Raw genomic sequence first — 19,055 nt, 5'->3', positions numbered from 1 at the left:
AGTCCTGGTTGCATAATATCATCCCGCAACATCTCCGATCCTTGCCAAAGACGACCATAGCAGTGGTTTTAGGCGTAAGAATCCCACATAACCTGGTATATATATTACATAACCCAAAGGGGTTTGTAAAGGTTTCCATTGCGTGAAAAAGAGATTACACGATTTTCGTTGCTATTTTTTAACGAACGGGACCGGTAATATCAATGAGGTAAGTAGATTGGATAGCTAACAAATAATCGAAATAAATGCATCGAGTACCTACCTACTTACATACTACCTTATAAATAGAATTGTTTAAAAAAATAAAAAATAAAGCTTATTTTTTCTATTACGATGCAGGTGTAGCTTAATTAGTTAAATACGGTTTTTATAATAAATGTTGATGGAAAGGGAGTGAAAACGTCGTTAATGAATAATTCCCTGATTTGCATTGTTTGAAAATATAATGAAGAATCTTGCATAATATGTCTGATAGTATTCTGCCACATTAATGTAGTAGGATAAATTCCAATTCTTCGTCTACAAGGAAAAATATTCTACTTTCTTTTCTAAATTCGAAGCCAATTATATATAAAAAATCAACTATTCATTTAAATTACATTAAATATTTATTGTATACATGCTATATAAAATTAAATTGTACACTGTTGTGCGCCCTCCAAGCCGTTCTACAGTTAATTTATTTCTGTAGTATCGCGTCACGATCTTGTGGGACTGGAGTAGGCATTGTTTTAAGGATAGCCACGCAAGCTAGAATAAGCTTTGACTAACTTCTATATTTAATATATACTAATAATACTTGCCCACCATCAAATGGGATATATTATATGAATGTGATGGGCAACAAAACTACTTATAAGGGTGCAATATATATTGGCAAAAGACCAGGTCGAAAAGAGGAAAAACATCTCGCATCGGATACAAGATTATCATGAAAAAATACTTTTTTTTATCGCAACGCAGTTGAGAAAATTTGTATATCAGCATTCAATTTTTTTCACCAGTATGTTTAAACAGCTTATAGTATAGTAGCTTTGGAAATGAATAATAACAATGTATTTAGGATATATTATATCATAATTTTTCAATTATTACTATTATTTTTATTTTTTTTCCATAAATTTCAATAAAAACAATTCATTGGGTTTAGTAATAATTGCGTGAAATAGTTTAATTTAAAATTAAGATTATTATTACTTATATTATACTCAATTATTTAAATCGACAGGATTTATTAGGAATATATTGTAAGTATCCATTAAAACGAATATGATCGATTGTTGAGCATTGTTATTAAACTTTGAAAATTTTCTTTTGCTCGTTTATTTTTAATCTGTCACTAAACTCTTCAAATGTCTAATGTCTATTAGCTTTTGAAATGTCAAATGACATGACATTTGATTAAATGTCGGATTTATAGCGGCGCTGGTTTTTGTTTATTATAGGTTCTTAATAAAAATATTCAATAAAATAGTTGTATGTGTTCATAGTTAGTAAGTAAATAAAGCTTAATTTAATCATGGGTCGGCGATCCATTAATACCACCAAGAGTGGTAAATACATGAACCCCACGGATCAAGCAAGTAAGTATATGTAATACTTTGGACTTTTAACCAAAGTTACTTTATTTATTATATATCTTTGGTTTAATTTTAATAGGAAAGGAGGCTCGAAAGAAAGAATTAAAGAAAAATAAAAGGCAAAGACAGATGGTAAGAGCGGCGGTTCTTAAAATGAAAGACCCCACACAGATCTTAGAAGAACTGCAAAAAATCGATGAAATGGGTATGTTTAAACATTTGTTATATTTTCCTTATCAACTGACATACTCAGAATGAGTCTCTCACTGATGATTTATTTTGCAGAGTATAATGTATTGCAACCATCACCTCTCAATGAAAAAGTATTAAAGGAAAAGAGAAAAAAGTTACGAGAGACTTTTGACAGGGTTTTGAAGATGTATGTAAGTAATTAAAGCTTTTTCGGAAATATAAATGACATATATATTTTGGTGTTATTGTTATTAACTTATAGATCTAGGTGGATAGCATTGAATCCGAATATTTTTTTAGTATTTATTGTTGAATATTTTGAGTATAACATTTTTAATATGATCCAATATTTTGTTTGGTCAAAGTTATTGTTAGTTGTGGCATTCATGGCTCGATACTTTTCTATTTGTGATTTTATTCATATATATTTTGTAAGGTTATGGATGCCATATAATGCAATTTGTAAATTTCTCATTTCAGGATAAAGATGATCCAGAAAAGTGGGTAGAACTTAAGCGTCAAGAGATGGAATATGATAAAAGAAGAGCTCATTTAATATCTTATTATGAATCTGTGAAGCATGCTCAATCTGTGCAAATTGATGATATTCCTCTGCCCACCTTACAAGTATGTCTTTTGATATAATGAACAAACATAAAATAAGAGAAACGAAACAGAACTTAAATTAAAATTAAAAAAATATATATTTAATCTTTAATAATTTAAAATTATGAAATCTTATTATGTTATATTGTTCTATGTAAATTGATTTGTTTTAGTAGTTATTAAGTAATAAAACATATATATCTATATAAAATAAAGTAATAAAACTTATATATCTTTAACAGCGGTATTTATCAATATTTACTCCTACACTCTCATAATCCAATGGAATGGCAAATGGCATTACTGGAAAGAGTTCAAGTGGATGAGTTTGGAGGCACAGGAGTGTAAACACTGCCGACTTCTACGTCCAGGCTGCTGTTGAGATTTTTTTGGTAGAAATAACCTGATAATTTATTTTAATCAAAATTGTACATAAGATAGGTAGCCCCAGCTTGTATAGTTAAACATGTCAATGATCAAAGCAATGGCAATTGACTATTAACAGGTGTATTTTTAATTGTATATACATTTTAACAGGGATTTTTGTTTTTTATATTTTAGGTTCCTGATAACCTCATTTATGGCAATGTCCCATCGCAAATACCTCTGCCAATGGATTCAGTTCATCCCAATTTACCAGTCAGACCCATCCTGAAGAAAGACTCAGTTTATAGAGTAAGATGACTATTTTTCATTGTAATTAATGCCAAAAGTCAATAATGTTGGTAGATTATTGCAATTAAGTTACTTTAGTCATAAATAACACAAAATTTTAACAGGAAAGTAACCAACTTCAAATTTTTCTTCAAATTTAAATGAGACCAAACAAGTAGTACAACATCCTAAACAAAAAAATATCTTTCCAAATCAATTCATAAATGGTTCATTCTAAGGAAAAAAAAATAAGGAAATTGTTTCTAAGTTTGGTATGTTATTAGAGTATTGTAATACTCCTCTCTCAAAACCTTATTTACTTACTATGTTAATAAGGTTTAGTAAGATTTCATATAAAAAAGTTGTCAACTTCTGAACAAGATTATTGATTTGTATTTGATGGATGTAAATAATTTAAATTAACATATTTTCTTGTATTCATAAATTCCAATCTAATATCTGCTACTATCTAACAAGAACAAATTTCTTTATTACACACAAACAATCTTATAAAGAGGAAACTTAACTAAATCAAATTGTTTTGATTTATATAAGTTTACTAAATAAAGTAAACAAAGACAATAATCCTCCTTAAGATTTTTGTTAAACATTATCAATTATTTAATAAATTTTTCTATGTTCAAGGAAAGACCTTTAGGGATAGAACCGCCAGGTGTGCCTTGTGGTCCACCACCAGACTTTGAAGCATTGCTTTTAGAAGCTGCAAAAATGGACAAAACACACAAGGATAAGAAAAGTCTTCGCTTCTCTGATCTCCCTGACGAAGGACCTCCTGGTGACTGTGTACGTATACTTGTTAAGTCATTTGGTATTAAAGCTTATTAAGTCTTAATTAAGATTTTAATGAAAATAGTTTAATTTTATTAACTGGCTACTTTGTTATGTTTGATTGATAATCATATTGGTGCTGTAAGAAATGTTAACCAAACCTTAAATTGTCAATGTGCCACCAATATTGAGAACTAAGATGTATGTCCCTTGTGTCTGTATTTACACTGCCTCACTCATCAACATGGAAAACAATAATACTAAATTTTTCTGCTTGCATTTACTTGTACAAAGCTTTACCATCAAGTGTGGTGTTAATGTTATATTATTATTATTCTATATTCATAATCAAATTAGAGCCGAGATGTCCCAGTAGTTAGAACGCGTGCATCTTAACCGATGATTTCGGGTTCAAACCCAGGCAGGCACCACTGAATTTTCATGTGCTTAATTTGTGTTTATAAATCATCTCGTGCTCGGCGGTGAAGGAAAACATCGTGAGGAAACCTGCATGTGTCTAATTTCAACGAAATTCTGCCACATGTGTATTCCACCAACCCGCATTGGAGCAGCGTGGTGGAATATGCTCCATACCTTCTCCTCAACGGGAGAGGAGGCCTTAGCCCAGCAGTGGGAAATTTACAGGCTGATTATGTTTATGTTTATGTTATAATCAAATTAATACATTCACAGTTACCACAGGCACAAATGTTGGAAGATCTTGATGGTGAAGCTATGGAGGACGATCGTGGACCTTCGCCAACATTGGCCCAATCAACTCAAGCGCCGAAGCCAACGTCATTACAACAGCGAATGTTGGCTCTCTCCGGGCAGAACATAGATGACTTTATGAAGGAAATGGAGGAAGTGCATAGAAAGAGGGAACGAGACAGAGCTGCTGATTTGAATGCAAGGTTTGTATGAATTATAATATATGTGAAATAATACTTGTTATTGAATACATACGAAAACATAGCCCATGATTTCGAACTTATAGAGCACATTTTTTTATTTTACAATTACATTGTTTTCAATCAGAGCATTTTATGCAAAGCAACATTATTCCAAAACATTGTCTATCCTGTATCTTGCTGTGTTTCTTAACCAATCTTAAGTTTGCATAACCCGGAATTAATTCTCTAATAATTTATTAACATTATGTAAATGATATACCAAAGCTTACAGAAAACTGTAAAGGGAAGTCAGATAGAATATATTTTCAATACTTCAAATAGATATACAGAATCGGCATTTTTGAAAAATATATTCGTGTTTACTTGTATCTGTTGAAATAAAGTTTTTTATTATATAAAATTTGTTAAAACAAAATTTATTTTTATCATTTCCGCGCTTGGCATAACGGTTTTAAGTATGTTCTGCAATCTGTGTTGGCAATCGGCATATCGGTTGTACGTCTTAGATAAATCTAGTAACGAGTAAGCGAAATCGTATATCAAGATATCTGTCGTACGTGTCATTTATTTCAAACAAAGTGCGCATGTATATAATAATATCGTCTTATAAATCACTACTCAAACAATGTCCGAATATTTTAAGAATAAAAATCGTTTACGTACTTTCAACAACCAGTTCCTCATGCTCGTTCGCAATTCGACTAAATGAGCTGTGGTCAATTGACCGTAACTTAGTGCGCAAAATAATAGTACCGGACAGTACGTCTGGTAGTATACAATATATAAGTCAATGATTTTTACTTGTACTTTTAATATACCATACAACAATCCCAGACAATCCTCGTTGCTTTTCAAAAAGAACGAAATGCGTCCTGGGAAATATAAGAATTCCCAGTAAATAAACACAACCGTTGTTGAAAAAACTGGTGAAATTATTTTAAATATCGAAGTAAGATTAAAACCGTACCACGAGGCGACAAATATCCAATTATAATAGTTACATCAAGTATTTAATCAAATTTCTTCAAAATAGGACACATCGTTTTACCAAACAACTCTATTCAAGAATATTCAGAGTTTAAAACAAAATAAATGTTATTAAAACTTCGAATATAAATTTAGGTCGCGTTACGACTCAAAAACCGGAAAGAAAGTGAGGCCTTAGACGAGAAGTCTAAGGCTAGGCTAGTAGTACAAATAATGTACTCATGTAAGATTCGCCAAAATTATCTTACAACTCGGTATTGAATTAATAATAAAATAAAATAATTTGTGTAAATAATAACATTATTATTAGTTTTAAATTTTATTAAAAAAATAAAATGGAAATTATCATTAAAATCTTAATTTTATATTTATTTCGTTATTGTCATAAATATTTTTGGATTTATAATGCTAGGGACACATACTTCGCTTCTGTACGAGAGAGAATTGTAGTTTGTTCTTTAGTTTAATCATTCACTTGGGTCAATTAAAATTGACTAGTGATACCTTTATAATCAAATCCAAATTTACCTTTAAAATAAAGTGTAATTTATTTGTTTCGCTTAAAGTAGTGTTAAGCAAACGATTACTGGTTTATTTTTTTTAGGCTAACTGCTCTTAAACGTTCTACTGGAAGGGACAGCGACTCTGACAGCGATAATGAAGGTCACGCTGGCCACCATCATAACCACCACGACTTTACACTCGAGCCACCTGGAGCTGAGATCAGGCAGATGCCACCGCCATTGTTACCACCCGGTACGAACACGAATGGAGCTTAAGATTAGTTATGCGATAACTATTGTATGGTTTTATGTAAATTCAATTATATTTTATTTATAAGGAATGCGGCCGCCCATGTTACGACCGCCCGGTGCTCCACCTGGGGCTCCGCCTGGCGTACCTCCCGGACTTCCTCCCGGAGCGCCCCCTGGCCTCCCACCAGGTCCGCATCCTGTGGGAACGCATGGACTATCAGGTATTGAGTCTCTTGCATTATTTAGCCATTTATATAAAATATATTCATAATAATTTGCCTGCCCAGAACTTTTATTTTACATTTCACTCACTCGTTCCATTTTTTTAAAATTTTGTAATAATTTATTCTAGGATTGCCCGGTATGCCAACTGGGGCCCCACCGGGACCTCCACCCGGGCTCCCGTCTCGTGGGGGCCTACGCCCGCCGGGCCCTCCGCCAGGTGCCCCGCCTCGCCTGCTCCGTCCTCTGGTGCCACCGCCTCCGCCTCATGTCTCTGTGCTGACTGCGGCCCCGCAACTCATATCAAAGAAAGATTCATCTCAAGGTCAAATAAATAATATTATATTTATGTCTTTAGCATCAATAGCTCAACGGTATACGTGGCTCTTATGGAAAGTCGCAGGTCTTACCCGTCTCTCACTCCCCGTCTCTCACTCCTAACACAATCTTTATGTTTCATTGGACTTCAAAGTAACTCAAAACTAAAATTTTTGTTAGTTAAATATTTTTTTTTAAATAATTCATATGGTAAAAATATATAAAAACACATAAGCGAAAGTAAGTAAAGAGGGTTTTTTTGCTTTGTAATTGTCTTGTTATTATATATTTATAGGAGCAACAATAAGCGCGAAGCCTCAGATAAGGAATCTATCGGCGGATGTGACTCGCTTCGTGCCGTCCGCGTTGCGCGTGAAGCGAGAGGACAAGAGGATGAAACCGGACCTCAAGTCGACCCTGCCGAGACCCTCGGAACAGCCCAAGCAGCCGAGCAAAGACGACGCTTACATGCAATTCATGAAAGAAATGGAGGGATTGTTATAGAATTTAATAATAGGTCACTTTATACTGAAAATAACAATAAAATAGTTATAACGTCACTTTTGTTTTATTGCAATACTATTTGCGCCCAACAGTTCCGTTCACATATTTTTATTAAACATGGAGTATAGAAAATCCGTAAACCTTACCTTGTTACCAACTTACAATGTAATGTAAAAAGCATTTTATACTATTAATATTATAATTGAGAAAGTTCGTCAACAATCGCGCAAAAACGGATGGATGATTTTTCTTAAACTAATTTCACATTCACGAACTTCTTACTAGTTTGACTCGAGATGGATATAAAACTAAATCCATTAGGTAAGCACTGCTGAATTTTCATGTGCTTAATTTGCGTTTATAATTCAATTTGTGTTTAGCGTTGAAGAAAACTTGAGAAAACTTGCATATGCCGGATAAAACACTGCCATATTAGTATCCACCAAACAGCATTGGAGCAACGTGGAAGGATAGGAAGCCGTTGTCGAACAGACATTCATTAATAGACTGTTACCTTGTAGTTTAAGATTTAATTTAATATGGTTTCGAAGGTATTTATAGGATCCTTGGAAAATGAAATCGGAATGATACTTATTAGACAATATGAGATTGAATTATTTATTAATGGTAGAAGTGTATTTAATTATGCTGCAACGTTATAATATCTTATACGGCCGATAAAAGACGGTAGACTCGTCAAAGGACTATTTAAGGTGGCTTAAGTTAGTTATGCATCAATAAAAAGAGCAAAATCCCAGTAATTTGTTTTTTGTTACATTTCATCTATAAATATATGTCAGTGGTTAATTAATAGATTCACAAATTATTCAGATAACTTTATTGTCTCGATAACACTGAACTTTGTGTTCTTTGACATTGGTAAAATAATCTGTGTTAGCCAAGTCATGAATGTTGATTAATAAATCTTTATTTATAATGCAACATTATTCCATTGATACTATTTAAATTCAATTTTATTTAGTCCTAAAGTTCCGATAACAAAATCGCCGAAATTCCAAACAACTTAAACAGGATACATCATTGTTCAAAATGTTAATAAATTGTTATAATAACGTTACAGCATTAATTAATACACATCTTAAATTAATTAACTATTTAAAACTGTCATATTGTAATACAATTAAGTATAAATAAATATTTATTAGGTACCGATTCTTAAAATGTACTATGACGTTGAATAGACGTACCTAATATCATTGATATAACTAGATCATGAAAAATCAATATTGTTAATATGTACATACGCCATAGTTGATAATTTTCTTTCTCTTTTTCTAATTGGAATATGCTATAGAGTCAATTTGTAGCATAAAATTTAGCGCTAATTAATATTTTACCGCAAACATCGTTATTACAAGAGTGCACTGATATTTCAACAATATTTTACTATTATGACTCAAAATAAATTAATTTGAAATTAAATAACAATTACTCACGAGTAGAAAAATTCTGATTAAAGGATTATGGGACTCAGAATTTGAATCTCATTCGGTTGCGTCTGCTCTAAAATGTATTTAGGTACCTTCTCTAAATTCTTATTTAAACGTCAAAGGTAATTCGATACAAATAAAGGTAGTATTAAAATACGAAGGCGCTATGATGTTAAAAGATCAAGCTCACGATTTTTGTAATATTTAATATAAGCCGAAAAAAAAAACGTTATTCATAGACAACATTTACTAGGATAAAATCCTAATAGAGTTACCAAAGGTATAGTATAGAATAAAATTTACTTTACTTGGACATTACATTGGCCATTCACTCATCTTTATATATTCTACTGTATATGTAATATTTGGTATTGTTGTGTTTCAGTTTGAAGAGTGAGTGCAGTGTACAGACACAAGAGACATAATATCTCTCCCAAGGTTGGTGGTGCATTGGCTATGTAAGGAATGGTTAATATATCTTACAGCGTCAATGTCTATGGTGACTACTTATCATCTGATGACCCATTTGCCCGTCCGCCTATACTATAAAACCAATACCATAAAAAAACTTTTTTAGTATTCAATCAACTGATTCGTTCTTGAGATGTCGTACGCCAAAACATATTTACAAACACACTCACACACACCCACACCCACCCACACACACACACACACACAGACACACGCACACGTATCCGCGCATAGACACGTCCATACACACGTCCGGACGTAAAAATATAGAGATCTGGATCTGATGAGAACTCGAAAATCGTAGAGAAAACTTTTTTTTTAAATACTCGATTTTCAAAAAAGGGTGATTTTAAAAAGAGAATATGAATGTTATACTATTATATATAGGTAATATTATACCTTGTTATTCCATAACAAAAAAAAAACGAAATTGCGTGATTCAATGTAAAAATGGAATTTCCAGGACAGGAAAATTGCTGAGCCAAGCCAACCTTTTAACTCGTTATTATATTTATGTATAAATGGTAAACTGACAACCTTTACGAACTTAACCTTTTTTTTAGTATCAAAGATGGATGAAATATTTCGTATGCAATGCCGTTTTCATTATCACAAAGTTTCTTAAATAGCTATGTCAAATTAAAGTTAAATTATTTTGTTGTTTTACAAAATTCTCAGAGTTTTCTGAAATTTCCGTGATATTTAAGTACGAAGGTATTCCTTTATTTTTTAACTTAAGGTCAAACTAAATAAGTACCTATTTCCTTGAGTTTAACTCACGAGTCTTTGTATATAAGTAGGTAGGTACATATATGTATATTGTTTTCTGAGAAAATATAATCCATTTCCTTAAAGATTAATAAATGCAGAGGCGAGATTGTGGGTATAAAACTTAGATAAATACTAATGAATTCATGAGCTTTTTGCGGTGTTTTAAGTATTTCGGATAAAAACTATCTCTGTGTCAAATTTCTTTAAGATCTGTTCTCTGGTGTGATTTCTTCTTCTTATTATTCTAAGTCCTTCACTGTTGAAGCTTCTCGAATTTGGAATTCATTATCCTTAGCTATAAGACGCGCACAGTCATTAGCCGTTTTTAAAAGTATGGTTAAGGAGTTTTACTTGTCGCATTAAGCAGTCGTTGTCGTTAATTTTTAGTCCTGTTATATCACCTTTTTTATTATATATATTTTATGTATTTATTTATTTAAATATTTATTATAGTATATATTTATATTATATATATTTATTTGTATCTGTGTATTGTGTACTATTATATTATGTATGTATTATATTATGATTTAAAATTACTGTACCCTTCCCATATATGTAAATATTATGATCCTCTGCCCAAAGGTTGCCTGGAAGAGATTGCTGCTGAACAATAAGGCCGCCTGTTGCACCTCATGCAACTTTGTGTAGCAATATTGTAATTTTTAGTTCTGAGTTTGGGTGCAATAAAGAATAAATAAATAAATAAGTAATAACAATAAAAATATATATTTTTTTATTTTATTAAAAAAATGCGATAAAAAAATAACCAATAAGGTAATGACATAAAATAATAAGTAAGTAGATATTAAAATAAAAAATGACCACTCTAGGGTCCTAATCTCAGTTTGAAAATAATAATAGTTGAGTAATTTATTAATTCATTTTTGTATATATTTAAAATAATCATTAATTATGTATAATATTTATTCACATTAAGAAGTAAGTCGATTTAAGTTAAAACTTAAACCAAGGACAAGATTAATAAAAAATAAGTAGGCTGTGTTTAAATTAAATCGCTATAAGCTTGTAAAAAATTATGAACATAAAAAATTATAATGAATAATTTATATGTGTTTAAATATTGATTAAAGGGCAAATTTATTTTTTTATTATGAGCGAATCTAATACAGGTTTTTTGTTTTATATAAGATTTTTTTCTAGTCAACTAACTAAATTGTACAAAAATATAGTTACATAATAATATATCAATAACTCAATAGACCAACGAGGCGTATGCCTCTCTAAATATGTATATATTTATTAACTCTATCTAGTGACTAGTTAATCTTGGGAATCATTTCTGTTTTATAAAGGTTATTGTGGAATAATGGAAGCTAGCAGATCTTGCTTCTGAACTCTCTCCGCTCGTGTTGGATTGCTGTTAATTTGTGTGTACCTATTAGTTTAAGACCAGAGCTAGTTATAGTCAGAGATCTACAGATCGAAAATTAATAGGTCACTTTATTTGCTTTGTTGGCCGATAACTAGACTTTAATTAATAGAAGTCATATTTTTGAATTCAAGATTATATGAAACGGTGTTAGTAGGCATTTATAGGTTTTTAGACAGGATATTTATATATAATTATTTATAGAGAAATAATGTGTTTTTTTTTTCATAATATGCAGGTGGACTGGCACATGGGCAACTTGAAGTTGTTCCCTGCTCAAGACAAGACATATTAACCGTTCATTACATCGTCAATGCACGACCAATCTTGGGAGTACTGCAAAGTAAAGGTATCATTATGAAGTGGTCCTATATTGAAGGTTTTCCTTCTTCACTTCCTGCTTGACTTTTGTTTAATTTCTTTGTCAATAATAATTCAAGTTACCTTATTAAACTTTAATAAGAGAAATAAAAAGTATGTGAATGTTTTCAGTTTATTAGGTACATATGTATATAGATTATAAAAACCAGAAATCGTATGTGGAATAATAGCTCTTAAGTTTTTTAACATGTTTTTTTTTTGCGATGATTATATTATGTTAAGAGGACAGTCCTTGCGGAACGCCTAAATAGCGCTTACTGTTTTCGAAATATCTTAAAACTGGAGCATTGATTATGGATGAAAAAAAACATTCAGTATCTTAATAGATAGATCTCAAGTTTCACCGCATGATATTTATAAAATTTGTATAAATAACTCAGTAAATTCATCGTCAACATCACTCCAAACACTGAAATCGACCTTTTCTATTAACGTTTTTTAAGCTATTTAGCTGCTAGTTTATACATGTATTTTTGGTTAAATGGGGACACAAAAGTGTAAATAATAAGTTCACCGTGTTAAATTTCTATTATATCACATAATATTATAGTAATTTTTATTTAAATATTGCTTACTTTTTGGCATTCGTCGTCCATACTTTTTAGTATGGAGAAAATCATTTGACGGTTTTGACTTATTATTCGACATCGCTGTCAATAAATTTTCAGTCCCTCCCCAGATCTCAAGGTGGGAGCACGTCAGTTTTTATTTCGAGCCGAGTCTTATAATTTCGCGAATCGTCTACGCACACATAGACAAGTTAGCATAAGGGTGGGGCGCGAGTGTCGTGGGATGCAATTGTTAATTTTTACTTTTCAAGATTTATCGACTATTAGTCAAGTCACATATTATTAAGTTAGTTCTTTGATAAATAAATATTTTTGTAATAATTAATAAAAATTGAACGATTTTAATTGGCTTTTTAATTACCCTGTATGAATCTACCCCATGGCGTACGAATTTACCGCATTTACTGTACGAACGTACCCCTACCATACCAATACGTGGGGTACATTCGTACAATTATTTTCTGTAGAAAAAAGCCTATAACCCTTTAACCTTTTGTCATAAGAATTTTGGACTTTTTTGTAACAAACTATAATATATTTGTTACACTTAAGCACATAAACTAGGTAAATACGACAATTAATCACATCGTAAAAAAATAAAATCGGAAAAGTGTACGAAGGGTAACTATTTTCCCCTAATGTCGAATTAAAAGTACAAAATTATAAGGATGAACATAGTGAATACCCGAATGAACCTGAATGTAATGTAATTTTTGCACTATCCTGCTTATTTTTTTCTCTTAATACGAAATTTAAAACAAACGCCAACTCATACCCAAACTCATGTCGTTTAGTTCGTCTGCTTAATTCCTAATTATTTAAATGCTTAATTAAAATAGTGCATAATGCTAAGCAAAAACGGTTGATATACATTCCATTTTGTACTGATGCTATACTTAGTTAGTACCTTTCATGACCAGATACCGTCAGCGGGCCGCCCCCCTGATTTTTGTGTAATATAAAATAATTTTAATTGACTTATTTAACTAAGAAGATTTATGTCTTTAGTTAATTAAAAAAAAACTGATTAATATTTACCTCCATTATTTTTATTTATAAAATTTAAGTAAGTGATTATTTAATGTGTCTTAACGCCCTAATTCGTTATACCTACCAACCTTAAAATATCCAGAAAATAATTATTTAGTTAGAGGAGAGCAGTAGAATCAATAAAAATCATAATGTATATGAGGCATCTTAATGCACTCTGACCGCACCCTATGCTAACAAATAATTTATAATTGTGTTTGCGAGTGACATCCTTATAGCTAATACATTACTCATAAATAAATGTATTTTTATAAATCCTACGTTATGAACGCGCAATGAAAATTTAATTTATTCGTTGCAACGAAAACAAGCAACTAATTGTCTAGGGGGTGCGTACGATACACTGCACAATGCAAGTGTATTATTGGAAAGTACCTATGTGTGTGTTCTAAAATAAATTCCCACGCTGACAAACTATGCTCTTAAGGTTCACTGAGATGATGTTTTTGCTTGTGTTCGTTTTTCAAACTTCTATAACGTACACACGCAACGATTTTTTTGCTCACAGAGTATTAAATATGAAAAAAAAATGGGTAAAACATACTTTGAGGAGTACAACGTTTAATAGAAGTGGTGCTTACAGATTTTTACAGGGTTCAATTAAAAATCAAAATATACTTTATTCAAGTAGACTTTTACGAGCACTTTTGGATCGTCACTTTACCCAATTGTATTAAAGGTAAAGCTACTGTTGGTGCGGAATGTAGATTCTACCGAGAAGAACCGGCGAATAAACTCAGTAGTTAATCTTTTCCAAAATTTTAAATATAAAGTTATTTCTGTCTGATCTGATGTCTGTCTGAAATTCCACAAGTATTATATCCACGCTTTTTTATCATCTACATATATAATCTTATTTAGATTAATATATCTTAATAATATATTTTTTTTTTTAATAAACGATTTGTATTTATGAATTGGTAAAGTTCAAAATATCTCAGGAATTTTATTATAGAAACGAATACATTGTCCACTAGTTTTATTGACTTTGTGGAGTCGGAAGCTTGACGCTATAAGTTTATCCTTACTTCTCGTGCTCATACAATGTTTATTACTGACTATAACAGTGATCAATTACTGTGAAAATATATAACGTTTTTGATATTGTATATATATTGTGACGCAACTGTAAATATTGCTTAGGAATCTGTAGGATAAATAAAGTAAGAGGAATAAATAGTATATTAAATATATGAAACCCATTGAATCTCTTTTAGTAAATTTTTAACTTTTTAAGATGCCAAGGAGACTGGACTACCAATATAATTAAAACAAACTTCACATATGTATTTGTACCATTTAAACCTTGACAGGAGTCCTGGTTATTTTTTTGGCTCGAGGGTCGGAATTGTGATTCAACGGGGAAATGTTGCTAGCATTCTTGCTGCCATTCCACACGGTCGCGATCTGTACAGTAACTATTTTTAATTATTTGTATACTAACTGTATGTCAATAATTCTTATGTAAATAAAGTATCTCTTAAACGATGCCTTTGCTTGACAATGTGTAACCGGCTTTTCTAAGCGACTGGAGGTTGGACCTAGTTTTAGATTTCTAAACATTTTACTATTGCAAATGTGAAAATGAGACTGTTCGTCCTTCTTATAATCAGTTACATCGCAACTTACAGTCACTTACAAGGCAGAGGTTAGAGACGAACTTAGGTCAATCTAATCTTGTTTTTGTTTCCGTGGACGCGTTGCCACGTTTGTATTTTAAGAAAAAAAATTTAAGTACGATAACTTGACATCAATATCAATCTTTTTCCTATAAACTGTCGTCGTAATGTAAATCTTCGTTTTCAATATCAACGGAAATTTCAAACTTTTACCCCTAATTTCACCTTATAAGGTGATTAATTTACAAAAACGATGTAACAAATATATAAAACTCATCAACAGATGCCTATCCATTTTTAACATGTCTAACATCAGATATGACGCATTTCCTTATAAATCCAAATAAATAAAAACTTTCACCATCCATATAAACTTTCCTCCTTTTCCCCTTTTAAGCCCCCTAGGAAATGAATTTCGAAAAAATCCTTTCACCTACGAGAAAATACTGTTCAAAATTTCATTTTTTTAGCCCCACCGATTTAGGCTATGCGTGGTATGTCAGTGAGTGATTTTACCTTTACTCTTAGGCTTGCGGAAATCGGCTGATTATATTATTTCCGTTGTCCTTGCATTCTTTACTCCATTAAAAAAGAAATCAATGGCGCCCGAGTATTTCAAGACGACGTTTTATTTTTTACAAGTTTGTGACCCTCCCACTCTCTTGAGTTACGCTCAAATCGAATTATTGAAATGTTCACTATTCAGTTAGTAATTAATCTACATTACTTTAATGTACAATTATCTTACACGCTTGAGTATTTCTGAATATCGATTTTGTTTTACTATTCTAATGGGCTACACCAGATATATAAACGCACGTCGTATTTATAGAACTGACTGATACACTTATTATGGAGTAATCCCACCTTATTTTGATTTGCCAAATCCAAATATTCAAATTCCCCCTTGGGCTCCCCTACTAATATACACATACTTAGGCACACAAGCTTATAAAAAAAAAAACAAAAATTGTCATACTACAATTTCAATAAAGGCTTTAATAATTGTCTTTAATTATAAAATTCTATTGTCATATGCTGGGCGTTCCGTGACGGTATTTTTTTGAAATATGTTTATAAACATCTCGTTTAATATTTTAATAGTATAAAAGAATATCATAATTATATATTTAGTACCTATTAATTTTCATATAATAAGTAGTCAATGGTTACTTTTAATTTACAACTTTGTTTTACGACACCGACTTTTAAAGACTTTTTCTTTAATGTGAATATGAAAATAACATAACTTTATTTCTTGTAACTTGTAAGTTTCAAACTTGCTATTTAATAAATAAGTAAAAAATATTGAACCGAATAGATTTATGCGGTGAACCATAGTTATAACCTGTAATATATGGCATAAACTGTACAGGGATCGTTCACACATATGAACATAATATATTCGACCTTGGGTTTAATTGGTAATAAAAAATAACGATTACAATTTTATTAGCTACCTACTCGTACCTCGTAAAAGCCGATTTTAAAAGGGCTTAAATGTCTGTAAATATAAATTCATATTTGATGTATAATAAAATATACAAATTAGCCTATTAGGCTCTTGGAGTAATCGTACAAAAAACAACCATAGATAGAACCTTCCTTTTTTAAATCCTTTATAGTAAAAGTAACGAGTAGGGATGGGCTGAAATTCGTCTTACATTAGGTTTAACCGAATTTCGGCAGCTTGAACCGAACTTCGACATTCGTCTGAAATACGGTTCAAATGCCGAAAATTTGGTGCAACAAAAGAGTAAAATACCTACTTGCACCATTTTGACCGAAATTAATTGATATCGTAACATCTTTCATAACTGAAAAATAAAACTAGGCCTTTATATACTCATGGTCATTTATTTTATTAGGAACAAGTAAACCTTAACTTACAATGTGATAAAAATTATCATCTTCTTATCTGTATTTTTCTGCTATTTAGTGGGCAAGTCAGTTTTTTTTTTGAGTATTCTATATTGCTCCCATACAAAAATATGCTATATTTGAGCACTAAACTCAGTATCTAGGAGGTTATTCATATTTTAAAAGCTTTTATTTAACTTGCAATGTATGTATGTGCGGGTGGGATCTTGCTACTCAATTTTGAAGCAGATATCTTTAACCGATTTGGCTGAAATTTTGTATACACGTTAAGTTTGGATGACAATACACGATTTTAATAACTATTTTGCCATCTCGAATGTTCCACCATATTGGAATTAGAATGACGTCACATTATTAAGAAGCCTCGTTGGTTTAGTAGCTCGATATAAGGCCGCAGATCCAAAGGTTTTGGGTTCAGACTTCTATATCTGCGGCCGGGCCGATAAAATATTGTTATTGGGGTTTTTCAGTCGAAAAATTCTCAGTAGCACCCTGGAGTGGAAATTGTGTGAAAATGTCTGTGTGTGTATACTTCCGTGTTTCGGAAAGCACGTAAGGCCGTCGGTCTTGTGCCTGAAGTAGGTATATATATATTAATGTTAATATAGGTATGTATGTAACAATCTAAATGTTTTTTGCATTAGATATTTTAACAATGCAAGCCCCCATCGACTCATTGGTCTGTTATAATAAGGATATATTTAGAGTTAACCCCGAAATACTACTAATACAGGTCAACAACATTTACAAATATGTATTTTACATTCCGATATGAATTATGATCATAAAAATATAATTAAAGTATAAACGATCGAATGTTATTTTATTCATAACTAGTTACCCGACCCGACTTTGTACATGTACAATATAAGTATAATATGCTGAAATATCTATGTTGAAATATCGGTTTAAGGTTTTAACGATTCCATACCGATTGACAGATTCCAAGCAAGCACATAAATATTACAATTATGTAGATTCTTACTTGGTGGTTGAACCAGTCCGTCTGGTAGGTACATCATATGCCGCCAAGTAGTAATAATTAGCATAGTTGTGATCCGGTTTCAAGGGTCAGTAAGCCCGTGTAACTACAGGCACAATGGACATAACATTCGGTTCCCAAGGTTGATGGCGCATCGGTGACCACTTACGTGATCCATTTGCGCGTCCGCCTACCGATGACACAAGAAACATTGTTTTATTTATATTTATTAAGTTATACAGTTATATCTCTATTACATTACACACATTACATTAGCAGCCTGTAAATTTCTCACTGCTGGGCTAAAGCCTCCTTTTGAGGAGAAGGTTTGGAGCGTATTTCCACCACGCTGCTCCAATGCGGGTTGGTGGAATACACATGTCTAATTTGTTTGAAATTAGACACATGTAGGTTTCCTCAGGATGTTTTCCTTCACCGCCAAGCACGAGATGAATTATAAACACAAATTAAGCACATGTAAATTCAGTGGTGCCTGCCTGGGTTTCAACCCGACATCATCGGTTAAGATGCACGCGTTCTAACCACTGGGCCATCTCGGCTCATCTTATCGTATCTTTATTATTAAATTTAAAAGGTCTTAAGTTGTTTCGGACGTTATAAGTTGTTACAGAAATTTATTTCCACAAATCGCTTTTGAATGATTTTGCATTAGTCTGTGCATTTTTATTTTTATATTATAGTTTATTTTAGTAATCGATACCGTAATATAATCATAAATCATTATAAAATTATATAATTTAGAATCATTAGCAGCCGCTGTCATTCAAATCTTATAGAAAACAGCCAGAGGTTATAGACCCTGAAAATAATTCCGTAGTAGACCATATTACAATGTTAAAGCTTGCGGTTACATTACGAAAATTGTTTGAATAGATGTTTTTTCAATTTGTATATCTATAGTTAGGTGGTCCCTTTTGACTTCGAAGGAATACGAATATTTAACCG

The 19,055-nt window shown here is 31.6% G+C and overlaps 1 protein-coding gene across 2 annotated transcripts; it reads left to right on the top strand.

Annotated features, from left to right (window-relative positions):
* The first annotated feature begins 1,390 nt into the window (after nt 1-1,390).
* On the top strand, nt 1,391-7,573 carry LOC113393971 (WW domain-binding protein 11). 2 transcript variants are annotated; one of them, XM_064217335.1, is made up of 11 exons: nt 1,391-1,583; nt 1,660-1,785; nt 1,866-1,963; nt 2,253-2,399; nt 2,940-3,053; nt 3,678-3,836; nt 4,524-4,735; nt 6,327-6,478; nt 6,564-6,698; nt 6,830-7,024; nt 7,313-7,573. In XM_064217335.1, exons 1-11 carry the CDS (start codon nt 1,520-1,522, stop codon nt 7,519-7,521), a joined length of 1,611 nt encoding a protein of 536 aa, XP_064073405.1. In that variant the 5' UTR covers nt 1,391-1,519; the 3' UTR covers nt 7,522-7,573. The 2 variants fall into 2 exon arrangements, with proteins under 2 accessions (XP_064073405.1, XP_026486904.2); XM_026631119.2 differs by having other exon boundaries at nt 4,515-4,735.
* Nucleotides 7,574-19,055: the final 11,482 nt, after the last annotated feature.

This window comes from Vanessa tameamea, chromosome 16, assembly GCF_037043105.1.
Source record: "Vanessa tameamea isolate UH-Manoa-2023 chromosome 16, ilVanTame1 primary haplotype, whole genome shotgun sequence".
NCBI lineage: Eukaryota > Metazoa > Arthropoda > Insecta > Lepidoptera > Nymphalidae > Vanessa > Vanessa tameamea.
The sequence above is the reverse complement of the archived record's forward strand: the minus strand, read 5'-3'. Positions and strand labels throughout refer to the sequence as shown.

Excerpts from the sequence above, each read along its gene's own strand:
- LOC113393971 (XM_026631119.2), top strand. The coding sequence starts at position 1,520 with ATGGGTCGGCGATCCATTAATACCACCAAGAGTGGTAAATACATGAAC. Across the intron at positions 6,699-6,829 it reads GGGAACGCATGGACTATCAG|GATTGCCCGGTATGCCAACT; the intron begins GTATTGAGTCTC and ends AATTTATTCTAG. Across the intron at positions 7,025-7,312 it reads AAAGAAAGATTCATCTCAAG|GAGCAACAATAAGCGCGAAG; the intron begins GTCAAATAAATA and ends ATATATTTATAG.